General features: G+C 39.4%; 1 protein-coding gene across 2 annotated transcripts in view; it reads left to right on the top strand.

Annotated features, from left to right (window-relative positions):
- Positions 1–21,327, top strand: part of LOC136879408 (facilitated trehalose transporter Tret1) — a 39,774-nt gene extending 18,447 nt beyond the window's left edge. The window contains exons 2-3 of one of the 2 annotated variants that reach the window (XM_067153225.2): positions 18,813–19,153; positions 19,332–21,327. In XM_067153225.2, coding sequence (XP_067009326.1) covers positions 18,813–19,153; positions 19,332–19,397 — 407 coding nt within the window. In that variant the 3' untranslated portion in view covers positions 19,398–21,327. Of the gene's footprint in view, positions 1–18,812 lie in introns of both variants that reach the window. The other variant, XM_067153224.2, reaches the window with a different exon arrangement.
- Positions 21,328–23,226: the final 1,899 nt, after the last annotated feature.

Here is a 23,226-nt window from a genome sequence, read left to right as displayed (position 1 = left end):
AACAATTCGAACTTTACACTAAAAGAGCTGAGTTGAGTGGCTCAGCGCTGGCCTTCTGACCTCAACTTGGCAGGTTTGATCCTGGCTCAGTCCGGTAGTATTCGAAGGTGCTTAAATACGTCAGCCTCGTGTCGGTAGATTTACTGGCACGTAAAATAACTCCCGAGGGACTAAATTCTGGCACCTCGGCGTCTCCAAAAACCATAAAAGTAGTTAGTGGGACGTAAAGCAAATAACATTATTATTATTATTATTATTATTATTATTATTATTATTATTATTATTATTATTATCACTGAAAGGAAGAAGAGTTAGGCGCTACTCAAAAAGTTTCGTTTGGAACTGTGAAATCAAATTATTTACTGCCAAGAAAGTTTCAAAGTATAGTCAGTACTTACAGCTTATTGGTTGTAACTAAAATGTTACTCACCTCAAGTCCTAGAAAGCGAGATGAAAATTAGAATTAAGGGTGTTCTAGAGTAGCGGTGGTGATGATGGCATGGAAAAGTGAGGTTTGGCTGTAGCCAATTAGAAATGTCTGATTCCATCGAGACAGATGTTATGGGTCTCAATAGGGACGTAATAAACAAGTTAGACTCACTTTTATCATGTGAATATTTTGGTGGGCATTTTGAGATGTCAGGGGTAATATGCTTTACATTTCTGGGTATACACTAAGGACAATATCCAGAAGGATAAGCTGTGACACTTGTTTAAGTCTGCTGCAGAGTAATGAAACAGGTGATCCCTATTTTGAAGAACTTCAGAGGTGGGTTAGTAGTGCCATCATTGTGTTGTGTGTGTCTGCAGAACAGTGGTATACGAAGACCACCTGGGTTGCGAAAATTATAAAGAATCTCTGTTCCTTCTATCCTGAGCTGTTTTAGGAAGGGATGGCTATTAATAGTTCTGGTTTGAATACCCGTCATTGTGTGCGTCACAATAACGGTGCGATATATTGTTTATTGTCTACATTTTCCAATGTCGTGTTAAATAAGTGCTGAAAGCAGTGAGGATAAAAACACTAAGTGGAGGAAGCTGTCATCGCTCCACAATAATTGAGCTTCTGAGTACTGTTCTTGAAGTGTTTTGTTTTTATTCATATAAAATGTGTATTTCTAACTTCAGTGAATGCATTTGCTGATGTGTAGGTTTCTTAGTACCATTTTACGAAGAGTGTGCATTTATCAATCATCCTGTTGCTTTAAATATAGTGAATATGGGGGAAGTCTTTCAAAATCGGACACGCCCCCTTTTCTTTCGGCCTCCGCTTGACAGATAGACGCAGCGTTGCCAAGCGTACCTTCCGGCTTTAACTGTAGATGGCTCTGGCCCAGTCAATTAGCGGATTTCACGCTTACAGTGTTGGCAATACTGGTTTTGATTCATTTCACTCAAATTATCTACAGTGATAACGTCTAGATGTAAGTCAGACCGCGCAGACAGTGAAAACAGACATGCAAGGTCCCTTGCATATTTCATCATCCGAGTGCGTCAACATGGTTAGAAATGGACTGTAAATATCAGCGCATTCCTCAGATTTGCAAACCTTAATTTCTTTCTTTGCTGTAAGTTTAAAGTCATTAGTTTATGAAAATTCAGAGAGCAGCCTGAAACATCTCTTTCTGAACATTTAGAGCGAATGTGATGTAATCAGAACTGTAAGCCTACCATTTAGGATCGCGTACCAGTGGCGGTGATTATGAGGGAGGGGGCAATTCCCCCTCCACTTTTGAACATACATACATACATACATTATCATTATAGACTTGTATGTCTTTCAGCATTCAGTCTGCAAGCCTCTGTGAATTTACTAAACGTCGCCACAATCCTCTATTTGCAACTAGTGCTGTGGCCTCATTTGGTTCCATACCTCTTATCTTTAAATCGTTAGAAACTGTGTCTAACCATCGTCGTCTTGGTCTCCCTCTACTTCTCTTACCCTCCATAACAGAGACCACTATTCTCCTAGGTAAGATATCCTCCTCCATTCGCCTCATATGACCCCACCACCGAAGCCTGTTTATGTGTACAGCTTCATCTGTCGAGTTCATTCCTAAATTAGCCTGTATCTCCTCATTCCGAGCACCCTCCTGCCATCGTTCCCACCTGTTTGTACCAGCAATCATTCTCGCTACTTGCATGTCTGTTACTTCCAACTTATGAATAAGATATCCTGAGTCCACCCAACTTTCGCTCCCGTAAAGCAAAGTTGGTCTGAAAACAGACCGATGTAAAGATAGTTTCGCCTGGGAGCTGACTTCCTTCTTACAGAATACTGTTGATCGCAACTGCGAGCTCACTGCATTAGCTTTACTACACCTTGATTCAGTCTCACTTACTATAGGCTATTACCATCCTGCGAGAACACACAACCTAAATACTTGAAATGATCTACCTGTTCTAGCTTTGTATCACCAATCTGACATTCAATTCTGTTGAATTTGTTACCTACTGACATCAATTTAGTCTTCGAAAGGCTAATTTTCATACCATACTCATGCACCTATTTTCAAGTTTCAAGATATTAGACTGCAGGCTTTCGGCACAATTTGCCATTAAGACCAAGTCGTCGGCATAGGCTAGACTGCTTCCTACATTTCCACCTAACTGAATCCCTCCCTGCCATTTTATACCTTTCAGCAGATGATTCATGTAAACTACGAACAGCAGAGGTGAAAGATTACAACCTTTCTAACCCCTGTAAGTACCCTGAACCAAGAAATTCTACCATAAATTCTCACTGAAGCCCAATTGTCAACATAAATTCTTTTGATTGATTTTAATAATCTACCTTATATCCATAGTACCCCAAACTTTCCATTCCACTTCCAACGGTTCATAAATATATGGGCATTTGCCTTACAACTTAGTATTGAAGCTCTGAAAACAACTCCAACTAATGCACTCTTAGTGGAAACAGGAGAATTGCCCTTGCACCTTATAAGAAATTTCCTTCACAAAAATTCCAGGTTCAAAAGATTTCTGTAGTTGAAAATGAAATGAAATGGCGTATGGCTTTTAGTGCCGGGAGATCCCAGGACGGGTTCAGCTCGCCAGGTGCAGGTCTTTTGATTTGACTCCCGTAGGCGACCTGCGCGTCGTGATGAGAATGAAATCATGATGAAGACAACATATACACCCAGCCCCCGTGCCAGGGAAATTAACCAATAATGGTTAAAATTCTCGACCCTGCCGGGAATCGAACCCGGGACCCCTGTGACCAAAGGCCAACACGCTAACCATTTAGTCATGGAGCCGGACATTTCTGTAGTTCAATACAGATTACTTCCTAAATTGAAGCTTCTGTCTGAATATTTTCAAGGACGACATAAATCTATTGTGAAACTACCAGCCTTATTAACTGCATGTGAAATGATAATCCCTTATCGAAACAATGTTGATCCCTTCCCACCTACTCATTGCCCTGTGTCATAACATACTACAAACCTCAAATAATTACATCAGTATTCCGCCCTATTTAATTTAATTTAATAGAGAAATGTACACTTAAGTTCGAGCATTAATTAAATTTCACATTTCAGTCTTTGATATAGTCTGTAATTGTCCTGGTTCTTTTCGTGCATCTTATGATGTGATATCTACTACACTTCTGTACGCACAGAGTACACTTACAATTTTCGTCTGGCTCATGGAACTTTTTATTTAGGCATATCCTATGGACATAGTGAAACCCGTGTATGGAGGGTCGTGTTATCACGTGGCGCTGCGTGTTGCACTCTCTAGTCCATCTATCGTCCGTCGCCGCTGGTGAGGCGTAGAAGTCGAGGTGGTGGTGGTGGTGGTGATTATTATTTTAAGAGGAAGTACAGCTAGGCAACCACCCTCTATGTAACACTAATCCGAGAATAAAAATGGAAGGGGTCCGACACATGGAAAAATGAAGGTATCGGCCAAAGAAAGACAAGGCCACGAAGGGCATGAAAATGAAAGACTCCCTAGGCCTCCATACGTAATACCGTCGGGGTCTAAAAAGAACAAGAATTGTCCAAGGGAGCAGTGGCGGCGCGTGACTTTCGTCACTGGGGGTTCAACAAAAGGAAATACCCCCCCTCAATATCTCCTCTCCCCCCTGTCACCTGTGCCATGACTAAGTTCAGAGAATGGGCATAACGGTGCACATAATGTGCATGCCTAAAATCTTCCCTGATGAGAACTTGCACCCTGAATGGTGACCACTCATTACATTTGCTCCATCGTAACCGTGTGAAATCAACTTATCTCTATTATCCACAACTTCGCTCAAAGAAAATTTTAAACACTCTGCTATTGTCTTAGCATCATGACTAGAGGGTAGAGGAAACCCCAGAATCTTTCAACTGGCTTACCGTTGGGAAGAACGATAACAAATTGTGCTGTAGTTGATATATCGGTGGTCTCATCTGCGATTACTGAAATGGAGTGCGCTGTGGTGATTTTTTTTCACGACAGATTTCATACATGCACGAAAGCAAATCATTCTGAATGTCTTTCGAGGTGCCTTTGAAAACAGTAGCTTTGGACAGATGGTCTCTTAATGCAACGTCAATTTCAGAATTAAAATTGACGAGGCCTCGAAATATGCCAGGATTCGATGAATCACTTGTTTCGTCATGCCCGCGCAATGCCATCTCAAACGCGCCACATACTTTACACAGCACATAACGAATTTTCCGTACATGGTCGTTGTCTCTTTCCACAGACTGCCTGTAAGCACAGTCAAATTACTGACGGTTATCGTGTCTTCCCAGGAGATCGAATTGTAACTGGGCAAGCATATGAGATTTAGAACTTCTGTGTTTATTATTATTTTTGGACAGATATCCTATATCTACCACTCCGACTTTGGTCCAAGTCCCTTCGCTTTCATCACTCATGAATAATAAAAAAAGGAAAACAAATCAACATGTTAGTAATTTCGCACCCACAGATCCACTCGATTATTTTATACGATATAAATCCAATCTGAATGTACGCACGATTTCATTACTTTTACTTTTAGGATGCCTCGTTATATCCAGATCAGGCATTGGGCGTCCGGCAACGTTAATCTTAATCTTACGTTTACGCTCAAGAGAGAGAGAGAGAGAGAGAGAGAGAGAGAGAGAGAGAGATTTTTATTGCTAGTTGCTTTACGTCGCACCGACACAGATAGGTCTTATGGCGACGATGGGACAGGGAAGGGCTAGGAGTGGGAAGGAAGCGGCCGTGACCTTAATTAAGGTACAGCCCCAGCATTTTCCTGGTGTGAAAATGGGAAACTACGGAAAACCATTTTCAGGGCTGCCGACAGTGGGGTTCGAACCTACTATCTCCCGAATACTGGATACTGGCCGCACTTAAGCGACTGCAGCTATCGAGCTCGGTGAGAGAGAGAGAGAGAGAGAGAGAGAGAGAGAGAGAGAGAGAGAGAGAGAGAGAAGGAAAGGTTGTCTTCTTAAGTACCATATCACTGTTCAAACTCATTATGTAGCTCCTTACCTTTCCCGGGAACAAAACTTATGGACGCAACTACAGTGCAGAAAAATACACACACGGAGAAAATATTGTAACTTCTTTATGTCCTAAAAATTAAGTTTCTGAACGGCATAACAGTGCAGAAAAACACTCACACGCTTGCACAGCGTACAATAATATTACGAATTATGACAACTATTGCAAACTGTTGTAAACACTAGCATCACACTTGAAAAATAGAGAAAACTTTAGTCATGTATGTTCGCAATGTTGGTATAACTTAATTTTAAGAACTCCTGTGGCTAGGCAATTAGCGCTTTCTTTAGTATTACATTCCCGCTACTCTTTGCCTCGGTGATTTTTAAGTTAATGTTCTCTCCAAAAAGTAATTATTCCAAAGAAGGCAAAATTTGGGAAAATACATCAATTGGAATTTGGCAGTTTAATGTGACTGCTGGCAGCAATGATGCTCTTCAACACTAGCGCTAATTATGTGCACTATTTTCTGCTACGTAGTTGAATTCCTGTAAGGGCAACAGATGGCAGGCACATGCCCCAACACAAGATCAGTCTACCTTGCCCCAACACCCCTGACAACACGACTAGAGACAGTGGCATACTGCGCATGCGTAAACCACGGATATCTGTTTCTGCGATATCCTGGTCTTGTCTACATGCCGGCCGATGTCCCCCCGCACCACGCCACTCCCTTCGCCCAGGTACGGATGTAGAGAGCGCCTTCGAAAGGGGTTCATTCCAGACAAGTATCCAGCCACGGAACGTCCGCAGTTCACATGAATTGAAAGCAAGAGCTTCGAGATTGATAAGGGAGTTATGAATATTAAGTAGTTGAATGAAATTTGATGTAAACTGGAGGTTCATTGCTCCATTGCATTATACCAGAAACCGCCACTGCAAGGGAGGTCGGATAAGATAGATGTATACAAAGGATAATAAAGGAGCAAGCTGTCGCAACCATGTAGGCCTAAACCTACTTCTGCATCCTACCCTGTCAGCATGTCTAATGAAATTATTACTACAAGCTGACGTTCCTAACATTTAAAGTGCTGAGTGCCAATCTCCTACTGACCTATTTATGCTATCTACTCCACTATTTACATTCCAAGTTCTTACATCATATACTACCTCGTATTTCTCTCAGACATTGCTTTTTTACTGCACATAAGAACTTATTCAGACCGCTGTCGCTTCTCCACTGTTTCGCTACCCATATAATAATTTTCTGCTCATCTTTTTGTCTACACATTTTCTGTTGCTTAGTATTTAGAAATTTTGCTCTTAGTTTCACTGTTCCTACACAATCACAAAGTAAATATCAATCATCATTCTTAGCCTTGCATAGTATGCACTGAGATTTCTCTTTGCTTCTGATCCATCCTTTATTTCTATGCAACCCCATCAACCACCATAATAACCCACCCTTTACTCTTCCATCTCCAAATCTTATATTTAAGTTGGAGATCTGGTAGACCTTATAGAATAAGCTGAGCGGGGGCCTTTCTCTACATTCTTCCAAACAATTCTGCATCTGAATGCCCTTAATTCTCATTGTCAGGGCCCTCTGCATTCTGCTATTGTTCCCCTCCCATCCCTCTCGCCAGATATATCCCATACCCAATTCCTCAACATAACTTTTGATTTTGCTAACCAACTCTCGTCATACATTCCTTCCAGTTCATATCTATATACTTCCTGCATCAGAAAACCGCCGCCTCCCCGTCTTAGTCTGGACCAATAATTTAATACCCTTTTAACACAGTTTAACTCAATAAACTCTCCGCATAAAATTAATGCCCTCACATTGGCTGTACATTGTGATAGCCTCATAACAGCCTTATTGAATTTATATATTATTTGATATTATGCGGAGAGTTTATCGAGTTAAACTGTGTTAAAAGGGCATTAAATTATTGGTCCAGACTAAGACGGGGAGGCGGCGGTTTTCTGATGCAGGAAGTATATAGATATGAACTGGAAGGAATGTATGACGAGAGTTGGTTAGCAAAATCAAAAGTTATGTTGAGGAATTGGGTATGGGATATATCTGGCGAGAGGGATGGGAGGGGAACAATAGCAGAATGCAGAGGGCCCTGACAATGAGAATTAAGGGCATTCAGATGCAGAATTGTTTGGAAGAATGTAGAGAAAGGCCCCCGCTCAGCTTATTCTATAAGGTCTACCAGATCTCCAACTTAAATATAAGATTTGGAGATGGAAGAGTAAAGGGTGGGTTATTATGGTGGTTGATGGGGTTGCATAGAAATAAAGGATGGATCAGAAGCAAAGAGAACTCTCAGTGCATACTATGCAAGGCTAAGAATGATGATTGACATTTACTTTGTGATTGTGTAGGAACAGTGAAACTAAGAGCAAAATTTCTAAATACTAAGCAACAGAAAATGTGTAGACAAAAAGATGAGCAGAAAATTATTATATGGGTAGCGAAACAGTGGAGAAGCGACAGCGGTCTGAATAAGTTCTTATGTGCAGTAAAAAAGCAATGTCTGAGTGAAATACGAGGTAGTATATGATGTACGAACTTGGAATGTAAATAGTGGAGTAGATAGCATAAATAGGTCAGTAGGAGATTGGCACTCAGCACTTTAAATGTTAGAAACGTCAGCTTGTAGTAATAATTTCATCAGACATGCTGACAGGGTAGGATGCAGAAGTAGTTTTACATGGTTGCGACAGCTTGCTCCTTTATTATCCTTTGTCTTATCTTGATTGTTATGTAGTCGCCTTTTACGACAGGTAGGGGATACCGTGGGTGTTATTCTACCGCCCCCACCCACAGGGGGAGTAGACGTTGAGGTCAATTCACTTTTCTTCCTTTCCCTAATGTTTACTATTGCCCTGCTTGCTTCCGTTGATTGTAGGTAGAATTGTGATCGTATGTCAGTTTTTGCTGCCGAGCCATTATTACGCACTAAACTACACGGGACAGCCACTAACTCGTCCACTCGCGACGACTGCTAGAGGCATAATATTGTTACATCATGCGCTCCTATCGCACCACTTGTAAATATAGCACAGGAAGCGAGCAAGCAGTGAGCAGAATATAGTTTTCCGTATTAAGGAAGTGAAACGGTCAAAATGACCGCTTATGGCCTTCCTAGGTATAATGTACAATTGTGATCGTATGTCTTCTATGAAATACGTCCCCCGCATCATTTCGTATGCCATCCGGGATGGCGCTGTCTTTCCAACTCGGGTAATCCTCTTCATGAACATTGCTTTTATTTTCTCATCAAGTCTCAGATCTTCAGCTTTTCCCACACGATCTCAATTCCATATGTTATCACTGGCGCTACTGTCGTCTTGAGAAAAGTCACATCGCCGTGCTAATTGATAGGTTTGATAGGTTTTGGATGCTGTATGGGGCTCTGATTGCTGCTGCCGTTCTTTCTTGAATATGCATACCAAAGGACGCCGCCGTTTTCTATAGTGTTATTCCCAAAAACAGTATTTGTAATTTCGTACCTTTTGTAATGGCTTTTGGTGTAATGTTATGTTATCTCTGGGTGTTGATTTCCCACCTTTTCTGAAGATCATTTGTACTGTCTTTTCTTCATTTACCGGGCGAGTTGGCCGTGCGGTTAGGAGCACGCAGCTGTGAGCTCGCATCCGGGAGATAGTTGGTTCGAACCCCACTGTCGGCAGCCCTGAAAATGGTTTTCCGTAGTTTCCCATTTTCACACCAGGATAATGCTGGGACTCTACCTTAATTAAGGCCATAGCCGCTTCCTTCCCATTCCTAGGCCTTTCCTGTCCCATCGTCGCCATAAGACCTATCTGTCTGTTTGACGTAAAGCAACTAGCAAACACAAAAATTACTTCATTTATCTGTAGGCTGTTTTCCTCTGCCCAGATCTCTAGTCTGTGGACTGCCCTTTGCACATCCTTTTCTTTCGCTCCAATCACCATGTCGTCTGTGTATAGTATCAGCTCTGCTTTTGATCCTTCCTCTACTATGCGGTTCACATCTGCTGTGTAAATGTTGAAAAGTGTGGGACTCATGGGATTCTCTTGCTTAACTCCGTTTGTCTGTATTATGTCTTCAGAAATTTCTACGTTGTTGTTAATTCGGATTATGTTCCTCTGTAGACATGCTTCAATTATTCTCACTAGTGGGGTCTCTCTCACCGACTGTCCGTTTCATTTTCTCAATTAGTTTTCTCCTGTTGATTGAGTCGAACGCCTTCAACAAAGACTGCGTGATATTTCCCTCCTTTGTGTCTCAAGGCTTCTTCTACCTGATCTATTAGGTATTTCACTGCCAGGATCGTGCTCCTGCCTTTCATAAAACCCAATTGATTTTCTGGAATGTGTCCATTGAAGGCTTCTAGTAATCTTTTATTTAGCATCTTCGTGAAAACTTTAAAGGATGCGTTTTCTAGTGCTACTCCTCTAAATGAGTCTAGTGATGTTCTGTTCCCTTTTCCTTTGAACAGTATCTTTAGAGTCGCTGTGTTCCATCCCTCTGGTATTTTCCCAGTCTGTATACATTTGTTCATTAGGTCTTTCCGTAATTCTTCTATTTCGCCAAGTGAGTCAGTGTTCCATGTAAATTTTGTCCTGTCCTGCTGATTTCTTGTTTCTTCCTCCTTGTATTGCTTTTCTAATTTCATATGTTGTTATTGGCTCCAGAGCATGTGTGGGTTCTTCTGTTTCTATGCCATACGCTTGCTTCAGCCCTTCCTTATTCAAGAAATTATGTTCCCAGTTCTGCGTAGGAATTTCTCCTGTTGCGATTGACATCTTCTTCTTCAGCGCTTTGTATGGGTCTGATTCCAATTCCTCGGCTTCTTTCTCTGTATATTCTTCTTTTTTCTTTTTTATTAGTTCTTTATATTTTTTCTTTTTTCTGCATATATTGTTAGGTCTTCTGGGCGTCTATACAATTTTGCTGCATTCAGGGCCTTCAGAGTTGATTTCCTTTCCTTGTAACACTCTTCGTCAAACCAGGCTTGTGCGAGTCTTCTTTCATTTACTATTATAGCTTTTGTTATTACTTTGGTGGCTGTTTCTAGGGCTTCTTCTAGTCATTCTTCTTCTATTAGGATTCTCGCTTTCCCGATATTTTCCTCATTATCTTCTATTGTTTCCCGTTGTATTTTCCTGATATATATACTTGGTCTTTTTGCTTCCTCCCTATTTTGTTGGATTTCCATGCATAGGCTTGTCATTATAGGTATGTGTTTCCTTATTGGTGCTGCAGATGAGTTCCATAGGCCTTCTTGTTTACATAATTGTAGTTGTACTCCTCTAAAAAAATGTAGGTCGATGGCACTATGACCATTCTGTGTAAAGTAGGTTGGTGTCTCTTTTTTGTTCACTATTCTGAAGCCTTCTTCTTCTAGTATCTCGAGAAGGATGCATGTTTTGGTATTTACTTTGTCTATCCTGCAGTTAAAATATCCGGCAAGTATTACGTTCCGTTCTGCTTTCGTTTGTTCTATGGTTATATATATATTTTATCCATTATGTTTTCTATAGGTGTATTTGGCTGAATATAAATTCCTATTATCGTAATTTCTGATGTGATTATTGTGACCACGTTTCCCTCCTTGACGATTCGCTTGGTATCTCCCAGTTTCCCTTTTATGAAGATTGTGACTCCCCCTGCTGGTCTTCCTTCTGTCGGTATCGCTAGCGTGTGTATACCATAGTAAACTTGCAGCTCCATAGGTTCCATGTGAAATGTCTTTGTCAGTATCATAACATCTGTGTTGTCTATTGTCTTCTGTGATATGTGGGGTATTGCATTTCTTATTCCCTCTATATTCCATAATCATACACTTATTTCCGTGCTCAACCGAGGTTCCTTCTTCTTTGGCAAGTGGGTGAGATGTTTACTGAAGTTCCACCCCTCGTTCTTCCTCCGGTCTCATATCATATCATATCATATCATATCATATCATATCATATCATATCATATCATATCATATCATATCATATCATATCATATCATATCATATCATATCATATCATATCATATCACGTCGCAATCATATCACATCACATCATATCATATCTCCGTCCTATTATTACCAATATTCAACAAAACACGAGGTCAATTTTCAATTCTATTCATGTATGTTTGTCCTTGCAGGAGCAAGACCTTATTATCTATACCAATGGTTCAAAAGTAAAACAGGAGTAGGAGCTTTATTATATTCCTTCTCATAAAATTCTTCACAAACCTATCCTAATAAAGATGGCTTCCAGCTTTACGGCTGAGGCATTTGCCATCAGATAAGCATTGTTGTACTTGAAGCAACGTAAAGTTGCTAAGGCCATTATTTTTACTGATTCACAGGATGTTCTTAAAAGTATACAAGCTACTACCATATCCAGTCAATGGTATATTCTCAATATCAAACAATTATTATATGATTTGTAGCAAAGGGGCCAAAATATAACATAAGTCTGGATTCCTGGGCATTCCAATATAGCCGGAAATGTACAAGTTGACCTCCTCACCAAAAATGCGGCATCCAGAAAAAGACAAATTTATCATATAACAGTTCCGTATAGTGTCTATCACCCAGTAATTGAAGAAACTATTCACCATGCATGGGCAGAAATCTGGGAAAAATCAACCCAATTAAAAGGTTGTTTTTATTTCAACATACAACCTAGTATATGAAGCCAACCATGGTATTTTAGAGGTAAGCCTACATATACACGCCATCATATCACCACACTCATTCGACTCCGTTTCAATCATGTACTCACTCTAGAAAAATTTCAGATTCTATTTAAATGAGTTGCCTATATGCCGTTGTAATGAACGAGTCGATTAGTGATGCCAATCACCTTTTTTCTTTTTGATGCAAAAATTTTGAAACCCAACATCAACTTTTATTACAACAATTGATCAAACAGAATATTGTCTTTCCTACAAGTGTCTCTTACCTAATATATACAGAAGTGATCGTGAAATTATAAACCAACTACTTCGGTCAGTGTGCTCTCCACTTATAAAATTCACTACCAGCCTTCATGAAAATCATAATAAGTTATCACAAATACTCTCAGAAATACAAAATCTCAATCGATTCTTGTAGTAAAGTTAATACAAAAGTGGTTTGTTTTATTACAATTTTACATAAACCATGTTGACAAGCTGCTGAAGAAACAGACTCAATAACACAAAACTCAACAACAAGGTGTGGAAACAAGAGAAGAGCACTTGATTATTGATGAGTTGTGTGACAGTACAGACAGTGATGGTTATTACTGTGTGATATCGTATGAAAATTAAGGTAGTGAAAGTAAGGACAGTGAAACTAGCCAACAGGATGTCTCATAAGTTAGGGAAATAATGCATGCATAAAATTCATGAAAAAAAATCAGAAATTTTGCATTAGATCAAAAATGGTTCTTCTTAGTCTTTTTATTGAAAAGGTAATCATTTAAAAAAAATTATTAAAATACTTTTTATGATTAATTCAAAATAATTATAGGCCATTGATTTTTTTATTTCTATCAAAATTATGTAGATCAGTCTTTCAGGTTTGTATTGATGTTTGATGGGGTTAAGTTATGACTATGGTGTGCTATCACACACTGTATTTTTTAATTCTGAGCATTGTGGGAAATTATTGCAGCCTTTGACAGATAAATCTAAAGCAGTTCTAGGGGTGGGTTTTTCTTTTTTCTTTTTTTTTTTTTTGCTAGTGGTTTAATGTTGGAGTGACACATTGAAGGTTTTGAGCAATGCAAGGATGGGAAAGGGATAAGACTGGGATGGTACTGGTCATGGCCTTAATTAAGTTAAAGCCCCAGATTATGCCTGGTGTGAGTACGGTAAACCCTCAGGGCTGCTCACAATGGTATTCAAACCCATCATCTCCCGAATGCAAGCTCACAGTTTTGCGACCCTAAGCATATGGCCGTTTCACTGAGATTTATTTAACTCTTTTATCCAGGGAGATGAGAAGAGTAATGGAGTGATCCTTAGGCAGGCTAAACAAGACCACTCTTTGAAAGCGGCAGCCATATCGTTTGGCACCACGGCCGGCTGGGGAGCAGTGTGAGCTAGTTGCTGGTCATAAGTTTGTATTCATCCAGTGAGTTTTCTGTGACAAGTTACCTAATGTAACCATTGCTTATCATGTGTGTGTGTGTGTGTGTGTGTGTGTGTGTGTGTGTGTGTGTGTGTGTGTGTGTGTGTGTGTGTGTGTGTGTGTGTGTGTGTGCGCGCAACAGTAGAAGTGAAAGGAACAGAAAACACGGCATTGCTTTTCATCGGTAAGTTTTCCAATCAAACGTAGACTCGCATGTTTATTTTTTCATGGAGAGAACGTCATTGTTTAAAATATAGATTGATGTAGGTTCCCTAAGAACCCAGACCATCGGGCGCTGTAGACGAAGGCAGTTAAGAGGAAGAACTGGACACCTCATAGTGTTATTTGTACAAAGCACTTTAACCCTGACCAAGTGATATACATATTTATTCGGCTGAGACTGAGAGAGAATGCCTTCCCGAATGTGTTCCCTGCCTACCCCAACTACTTACAGCCATCAGACTCTAAGGTAATTATCACTTGAGGACTTAAATTACGATAGTGGCGGAAATGCTTTATTGTTCCGTTTGGATGACATTCTAAATACTAATGATTTGCAGGAAAGGAAGGAACCACAATCCAGGGTTGTTGACACTGTTGAGCGAAGTAATATCGTACTAAAGGGGGCTTCCGTTGCCATTAATACTGTTGATGTGCTAAAGGCGAGAACATTTCCTATTTTATTACAAGAAGAGCTTTGAACACAATGTACTCCTGTTATAGTTTGGCAGTCTCCATTTTAACTAATAATGTTCTTGTTTGTTTATTCAGGGTGTTCAATTCCCGGATGAGGAAAATGGAGAAAATTTTAAACATGCAAAATGTCGAAAGGACGAAGAGAAATTGAAATTGATAATTGGGAAAATGAGTGCTTCATTGAGATGTAAAAGAATGATCATTAAAAATTCACAAAGAAGGAAAGCTAGGATGAAAAAAGAATGCGACAACTATGAAAACTTTATTTTACGAACTGAAATCAAGAAGTTTAATTACAAATGAGTGTATTATTCAGCTTAATGATATTTCAGGTGATCAACTATGACACTTATTCTGAGTGCAAAATGAAAAGATGCAGGGAACAAAAGTTAGACAGCATTTCACTAAAGTTATGCAGTTCTAAGGACAGTGATGCTCACAGTTGGACTGTGATTGCAATGGTTGTTCTTGCCAATTTGTGGTCATTGAGCGGCTTTAGTTTGGTCAAAAGTATAGTTTTATATGTTCCAATTTTGTATACGGTGTAGTATATTATAATCAGGTGCCATGAGCTTGAATAGGAAGAAAAACACAGTTTCAGCCGTATTCATTCAGTAGTGCACGGTTGTGCCGAATGGGCGTGGCCGCAAGGGCTTCCCCATCCTGTGCAGTGGGTCCACTTACTCCACAAGCTAGCAGTGGTAAGCAGCCACTCCTTTACTCTTCTCACCTCCCTGCTTTTATCCTAACTCTCAACTATGGAAACTTCAAACTACTATACAAATATGGCAAAGGCAGAGTTGTAACAAATGCAATATGGGCCCGCTTTCCAAAATAAAAAAATCAGCCCACCCCCCTCAAATAAAATGTAAAAACCTACAGGTAACTAATATAAATGTAATCACAGCAGGTAGAAAAAATGCAATGCATTGTCCAGTTATATAAACAAAGGGAATATTTGTTATGATTATTCAAAAATAATGTTTAATAGGTTTGATTTGACTGCCTCCATGGTTTCACTGCTGGACTGCTAACCATGGACCACTTAGATGTTCAAACTTAACTTTAATTGGTTTTGTTTTTTCAGTAACTACAGAACTATACTTTGCCCATGATACCAAAGTCTCGGTTATAATAATTTATTCAATTACAAAGAAACAAAAAACCTGTTCAAATAAAGTTTGAAAAATATCAAACCACACAACTGATAACTATTATTAACTTTGTGCAGAGAGAGAGCTCATTTGAAACTGAGTTGACCAATTGCTCCTACACCAACTTCTTATTGGCAGTATACATCGGTGACCAATAAATGTGTGACAAAAGTTAAATGTTCAGCAAAACGTGTGCATAGTGTGATCACAGGTGCACTACACATCAACAAAGTATCATTTTTTAACTGAAATATGATATTTTGGTATCTATTTTCATTGCTGGAATTATTTTTCTATAATTTGGTGTAAGTCTTCTGACAGTATTTGAAGAGTTTAAGGGTATCTGAGTACCTGGGAATTGACTCATCTATCAAAATCAACTTCCCAACAACGTCATGCCCCGTTAATTGTAATGGAACATCACCTTAGATTTTGCATGTGCCCGCTATCTCTTGGAAACTGCGTGATTCACGGGAGCCGTATCATGGAGTGAGACCCGCTATCTGCATCGGTCTGCCATCTAGCGGCATTCTCCGTACTCAACTTGTTCTCGTGATCTACGACCTCCGTGGATATCTATGACGCCGACCGGTTTTTGTTTTGACTATTGTAGTCGTTGTTGAAGCTTGTTGACGTAAAAAAGATTTGATCTCATCGCTGCTGGTGAAAAATATACTGAAATCTAGTAAAGAAGAAGCAGGAGTCATGGTGTTCGATACTGGATAAATCCCTCGTCAACCGGCGAGAGGCAACATGTCTGGGTTTACCTTATTTTCGTATTATATGTTCGGCGAGTCTGTAAGTATTGCTGATAACCCTAAATCTTGATCTGGGGTCTGGATTAGACCGAAGAAATGTTTGTTAACTGAAAGTGGAACTGTATTGGACCTTCGATGCGGAAACCTTCAAAATTATTTTGTGCATGGTCCTTCTATAATCAATGCATTTACATTTGAATATGTTTCGACATGATGCTATAATACTAATCATCACTTCATATTAACGATATGACTTAAGTCCTGTGGGGTTTCTTTAATGTAAAATGTTGGCTATGTTTACGCCTATTAATTATTTCAAAACGAGTTATGTTGTACTTTTCATCTTAAAATTCAAATGAGATGTAACTGCTAAAAATTGATGTTACTCATTGACTGTGGCATCTAAATAGTATTTATCAAGCATTATATTATGGGTGGGTTAATTCTTATTGTTTTCGATTTTTGTGTAAGTTATCAGTTCATTCTGGAAAAAGGTTAGTTAGTGAGAAGAAAACGGTTCATTTGACTTCCTCGGTTGTTATTGGGCAGCCATTTGCTTGGGTCATGTGACCCGGTTTATATGACGACACTTGTAAACATTACTGTGATGGGAGCTCTCTGTTACGAGCTAACAGCTGACTCTCGTTGTCTGTCGTGAGTATTATTTGGGGTTGTCTTGGAGATGATGTTGATGGATTTGGACGATTGTGAAGACTGCTGAGTCAACCGCGGGACCCGTGTTTAGAGTTTAATGTTTATTTCCTTTCACGTTTCGTTCTTGCTAATTCTTAATTTGTGAATTAATTCAATTTCTCTGTTTGTCCTTGATGGAACTTATTCTGAGGAGATATTGCTTGGAGTTTACTCTTCTATAACCAGTGATTGTCTCATAAGGAACCGTTTTCTCCTCTCGTGCTGCAGTCAAGTTTTACCTTTTGCTGCATTAATTTACTGTAATTTATTAACTGTAGTCCTGGGATCCCAAGGTCTGTTTAAGGGTTTTCTTTACCTTTTATCTTTTTAAAAAAACGAGATCTCGCCGCATTTTATCCTTAATTTTTTCAAAAGAATTATTTTAATGAAAGACTTAAACATTTCTTTTCCAATTAAATTCTGTATTTCCTTCAAATCGTTGTTTTATTTTAGTCAGTAGTAACTTATTTTACTTAGTTGTAATTTGTTTGTTCTTAGTCCACTTGACCTCGGTGGGCCCTAGTAATCTTCCACGTGTTGCTACGACCTTCTTTTGGGAATTTCCCTGTTCTTACTGGCCTGGGTCGTGCAAATACTATCGTGCTATACCTCCTTGAAAGTACGCGATAGTCTTTTGCAAGGAGTGTGTCATAGTGTTGAGGTACTGTGCTGTGCTGTCTGTGTTACACTCGGTACAATAGAATGCCGCTAAGTGCATTCAAGTAGCAATTCCTCAAAGTACAGATTTAAAAAAATCAACTGATTCTACAAAACCAGCCAGATCATTTCAGTGCATAGTGATATAAGGCTAGATATATATTATTTTTATTTATTTGAGAGAAGTCTGCAGGGCCCCTTAAAGGCCCGGGTCCACTTGCATTCCAGGTTCTGCAGGCCCTAACGTTACATCCCTGGGCAAAAGAACTACACCTCCAGATATAGTAAGTTGTCTGGTGATGAATGAGGGCACATTTTCACCAATAAAGCAACAAAAATATATATAGTAAACCTCCCTGCTGTATTAGAACAGTTGCTGGTTTATTTCTGACAAAGTAAAGCAAGGTTATCACGAAATGTCAAGTTTTCCACTAGTTTGTCTTTGTTCACATGGCATAAACTCAAAATAACATGCAATTGGCAAGTCAGTTAAGAGAGAGTTGTTTTCTAGTTCAAGGAGTAAAAGAGAGTAACACAGCAAACTGTAAAGTTTTCCTTGTAAGTAAACAAAAATAGAATATTACAGTGAATAAAGCACCGCATTACAAGTTGTCCATTTCATGACCGTATCGATGAGTATAATCAAGAAGTAAGTATAAATAACCACCTAATCGATACTTTATTATTGCCTCAGGCAAAATTGAATGTAAATTAACACTTACAGGACATGTTTCGACCACTTAGTGGTCCTCTTCAGCTGTCACATCGTTACTTCACCAGGTCGCGCTCAAAGACAGACCCTCTAGACAGCGCAGAATAAACATCTTTTCCAAACAAGAGTGAGAGGCAAGGTGTCCTGTTCTGATGACCTCCATTTTTTAACAAAGGAGTCTCCAAAGAACTTTTATTTGTGCTTATTGTCCTAACATTTTTCTACTCAATTTTTTCTTTATACAGCTGAAGAGGACCACTAAGTGGTCGAAACATGTCCTGTCAGTGTTAATTTGTATTCAATTTTGCCTGAAGCAATAATAAAGTATCGATTAGGTGGTTATTTATACTTCTTGATTAAAGCATCGCACTCAGAGAACATCACACAACATAAAACTTGAGCATGTTTGGTGTTATCCTGAAAGCAGTATAACTTGAATTATCTTCCTTCATTAGTAATCCTATTAGCTGACACAGTCCAATATTTGGAAATATTGTAAGAGCATTAACTTAAATACTAATGTTATTGATCATCCTACTAAGTATAAACCTGGACTCGGTACATTATAATTTTGTACATTTTGTTTCAGTGGATAGTCTGGCCTTATCATTCGGTTTGACTATGGGCTGGTCATCCTCAGCACTGCCCTTGCTGCAATCGGCTGACACCCCTCTTCCATGTGGGCCAATCTCTAGCAGCGATGCATCATGGCTGGTATCGCTACTGTGTCTCATTGCCATGGTTACCACTCCCTTGTACCGCTATATCTGTGAGAGGTTCGGTCGGAAGATGTGTGGCTATCTCACAGTATTACCTGGTTTGATTAGCGTGGTCCTACTGCTCCTCGCCAGCTGCACAACGATACTGTACATCTCTCGGGCCATCATGGGTTTAACTCTAGCAGGAACGTTCATCTTCTGCCCGGTTTACGTGAGTGAAACGGTTGAAGATGAAGTGAGGGGTGCTTTAGGTGTTATGTTAATGTTACTTAGAAACATTGGGATATGTGGCTCATACATTTTAGGTGCTTACTGCTCATTCTACACTGTAGCTTGGCTATCTCTGGCACCACTTATAATACTCCTGCTTGCCTTATTTTGGCTTCCAGAGACTCCAGTGTACTTACTTCGACATGGCAAGGATGAACAAGCAACCCAAGCTCTGCAGAGGCTGAGAGGCAAACAATGTGATGTGTCCCAAGAATTATATAACATAAAAATTTCTCTCAGGGACACAAATTCAGAAGCCGCAACACCAGCATCCTACAAGGAATTCTTCTCTTCTCCTGTAGCCAGACGTGCATTGGTCATTATGTTAGTCTTGAACTCTAATCAGCAACTGTGTGGTTTCTACGGCATCTTGACGCACACTGTGCTGATCTTTGAATCGGTTGGCAGCACGTGGTCACCACATACATGCTCCATAATCGTGGGCATCATGTTGGTATGTGGGACTTTTGTCTCTGTAATTTTGTGCGATCGAGTTGGACGTAAGGTACTTCTTATCACATCTGATAGCATCATGACAGTCTGTTTAATGTTAATTAGCACGTATTTCTATTTTGAAACGAAAGGTGTTCAACAGTTCGGTGTTCTTCCTGTCGCATGTTTATCAGTGTATGTCATAGCTCTGAATGTAGGCCTAGCCTCTCTTCCTGTTCTTATAGAAACAGAGATATTCTCACCGCGGTTCAGAAGTACAGCAATCTCAATAACAGCACCCTTCACATGGAGTCTGACGTTTGCTGTTTCAAAATACTTCACCACTTTCACAAATTGGCTGGGCAATTATGGAGTTTATTGGTTCTTTGCTGCAGTTTGTATTATTGGGATGATGCTAATCATTTTAGTGTTACCTGAAACTAAAGGTCGAGCCTTGGAAGTTATTCTGAATGATCTTGAAACAAGAGGTTTGTGCTCACAAGGATGTGTATCGAGAAGAAAGTTGTATACAGTATTATGCAACAATACCATAGACAGTCAGACTTTACTGAATTCACCTATCAAAGGGCCGATGTAGCACAACAGACATTAAGTCCCTAGATGGCAACCTGTGTCTGAAATACACTTAGGTGGAGTTGATAAACACCACGCAAAGTTTGGAATGAGGGCAGGTCTCAACTTGAACAGAGAAAAGCAGTTTGGAGGTAATTGAGGAATCGATTAATGATGGACTATCCACACAGCTCACAAATACTGTTCTAGCATTGTCTGTCAACTATCTTGTGGAAAAGATAATTGGTCATTGCATCCCAATAGAATTCTGGTTTCCGAAAGGCTTGGAGCAACCCTCGAGCTGATGAATGATAGTTTTACATTTTTAGTTCATATTTTGCGAAACATGTAAATATAAATTTATAATTTATACTAGAATTTTTGAAAATGATGACTCTTTGTTATAAGTTAGTGAGTATTTCTTTCATACCTGACAGTTACTTATGAACAAGTGTGAGATTTGAAAACTCCTATTTCCCTAGCATTCCTCCTACTTTAACTACATACAGCGTGATAATATGTTATGATCATTTGAACTTGCAATCAGAGTTGTGTGGATCTACAGGCTTGTAAAATATGCCAATTTATGCATGTTTAAAAAGTCCATTGTTCCTTACAGACTTTAAGTACAAACGAAAAATACAAAGATATAAGTAAATATACATCAACTATGAAACCTGTATCAACTATATTTACCATCACTCAAACCTTGTAGACCAATATAACCAATAACAGAAAATAATTTTTATCTATGGTTCATTAGGCCTTCTCAAAGTTCTTCTGCCATTTGGTCACTGATCCATGGCCATACACCTTTCAATCCATTAAGATTGATTGATTGATTGATTTATTTATTTATTTATTTATTTATTTATTTATTTATTTATTTATTTATTTATTTATTTATTTATTTATTAATTATGCAGTACTTTCATGAGATCAAAAAGGCTATTGAGGAAATTGGCAGGGACAGAGAATTAATTCCATACTTAATAGATTTTATTGATTTAGAGTGTGTTTTGTAGCTCCTATTGTCCTGTCTGGATGTATACCAGAATTTAAGTTATGTAGAGTGTTGAAATAAATGTATCTATTTTTAAGTTTGTACAACCTAGTAGCTAACGTTAGAACATTACAATAGTGGTAGACCTGTGTCCCCTGTGTTAAGGTGGGTAAGCTGAAGAATATTTGCTGTACTCTTTGGACGTAAAGCAAATAACATTATTAGCCCATGAGGAACTTTGTATTTTAATCAAATGAGAATACCAATGGCAGGAGTTACCTATTACAAAGTATTCTGGTATGATTCTGCCATGTTAGCGATGCTGAATCCAAGAAATTTGGCAGCTTGAACTCAAGGTATCACCTGGTCATTTATTCCTTGGTTAGAATACCACTGTCAACAAACTAACTCAGAAAGCCAATGCTCTGCTATCTGAACCACTCAGCCTTCTACCCATCTCCTATTGTGCTACTTACTAATAACATCTCTTCTGATTGTAGTATAATTATCATACCCTTCTAAAATTTGAGATATGTTCTCTTTCAAGAGTGATTGACAGCTGATTGTAACAAACACTATAATAATATTACAGCTGGATACTACCAGTATGGGTCACTGAGTTGTAGACTATTAAGGAAAGCCTTTCATCTGTAAGTCTCTGATCTGATTGAGACTTGGTACGACGACTTCAGTAGGAATATTTTATTCAGTCATATCAAAATTAGATGCCAAATAATACAATTAGTACATGTTTTGGAGTGTCAGAGTTTGCTCCTTCGAGTACCGCAGAGACAGGTGTGAGCGGGGTGAAGCAGGTAGACTACAAATAATAGAAATCATATAAGCAAGTAGAGGCAGAGCGGCTGGTCAGTTCATCTGCCACGTTCTCTCCCCCCACACACACACACACACACACACACACTACTTTCCCAACCTTGGCATTCGCTGCCAGTTCACAAGGTGAATGGGACAGAGCGCTCCTCATTGCAATATTTTGCAGTATTTGTGGAAATACTCCATTTTTATGACTGTGTGATGTGAACTGGATGTGTTTAACTGCAATGAGTAATTCATTGTTATATGAATATTATATAATTTACAATGCACATGTGAATAATTACGTGTCTTTACTGTTTACTCATGACTAGGTATGGTTTGTTTTTAACTATGAACAGATGTCACAATGAACGTCTGCATCCTGCTATCTAATGGCTAAAACATTGTTCAAAGCCTAATGGCATTATTTGCCGAAGAAGACTAGCAGGAAACTGCAATAAACAAAGCACAGGCTGATCTGGCTTATGAAATATACAGTAAGTGTTTGCGCATATTCATTTAACAAAAACAAGGGGAAAGACCGCGTGTTAACCATTAATGTATTTATTTAATTTAGGACTTATATTTGTACGCAGAACCTGCTCCCATTCACCACATTGAGTGGCAGTGATTACCGAGGCTAGGGAAGTAATGTGTGAGTGAGAGAGAAAGAGCGAGAGCATGGCAGATGAACTGGCCGTCCGCCCCGCCTCTACCTGCTTCCCACCGTTCACTCCTGTCTATGTGGTGCTCATATGAGCAAACTTCGACACCCCAAAACAGGTGCTAAATACACTCCAGGAAAATGAAAAAGAGAATACCTTGACGCAAGTGAATAAGGCCCGCCATACTTGCACATACACTATGAGAGGGCACCGCATGCAATGATCAAACGCACACCAGGAACCATGTTATCAGCCGTGGAATGTTGCAAGATGTGCAGCAGTTGGTCATTGCCAGAACCAGTGGCAGTCAGTTTGCCGTGGCACAAAGAACTCCGTCTGTGTCTGCAATGTTGTCAGCATGCCGCAACAGCGTGTACATGAACCATTTGTGCAATTGATGGAGATTGAGCAAGTGTATATAGTGGTCATACCGCAGAATTGCAGAACACGTGTGGCGAGAGGTCTCCACAGTGCATCAGTGTTGTCGACAAAGGTCAGCAAAGGGACACATACCAGTTGGTCTGT

Source organism: Anabrus simplex, chromosome 8 (assembly GCF_040414725.1).
Source record: "Anabrus simplex isolate iqAnaSimp1 chromosome 8, ASM4041472v1, whole genome shotgun sequence".
In the NCBI taxonomy this organism is placed as follows: Eukaryota; Metazoa; Arthropoda; class Insecta; order Orthoptera; family Tettigoniidae; genus Anabrus; species Anabrus simplex.
This window is presented reverse-complemented; position numbering and strand designations above follow the sequence as displayed.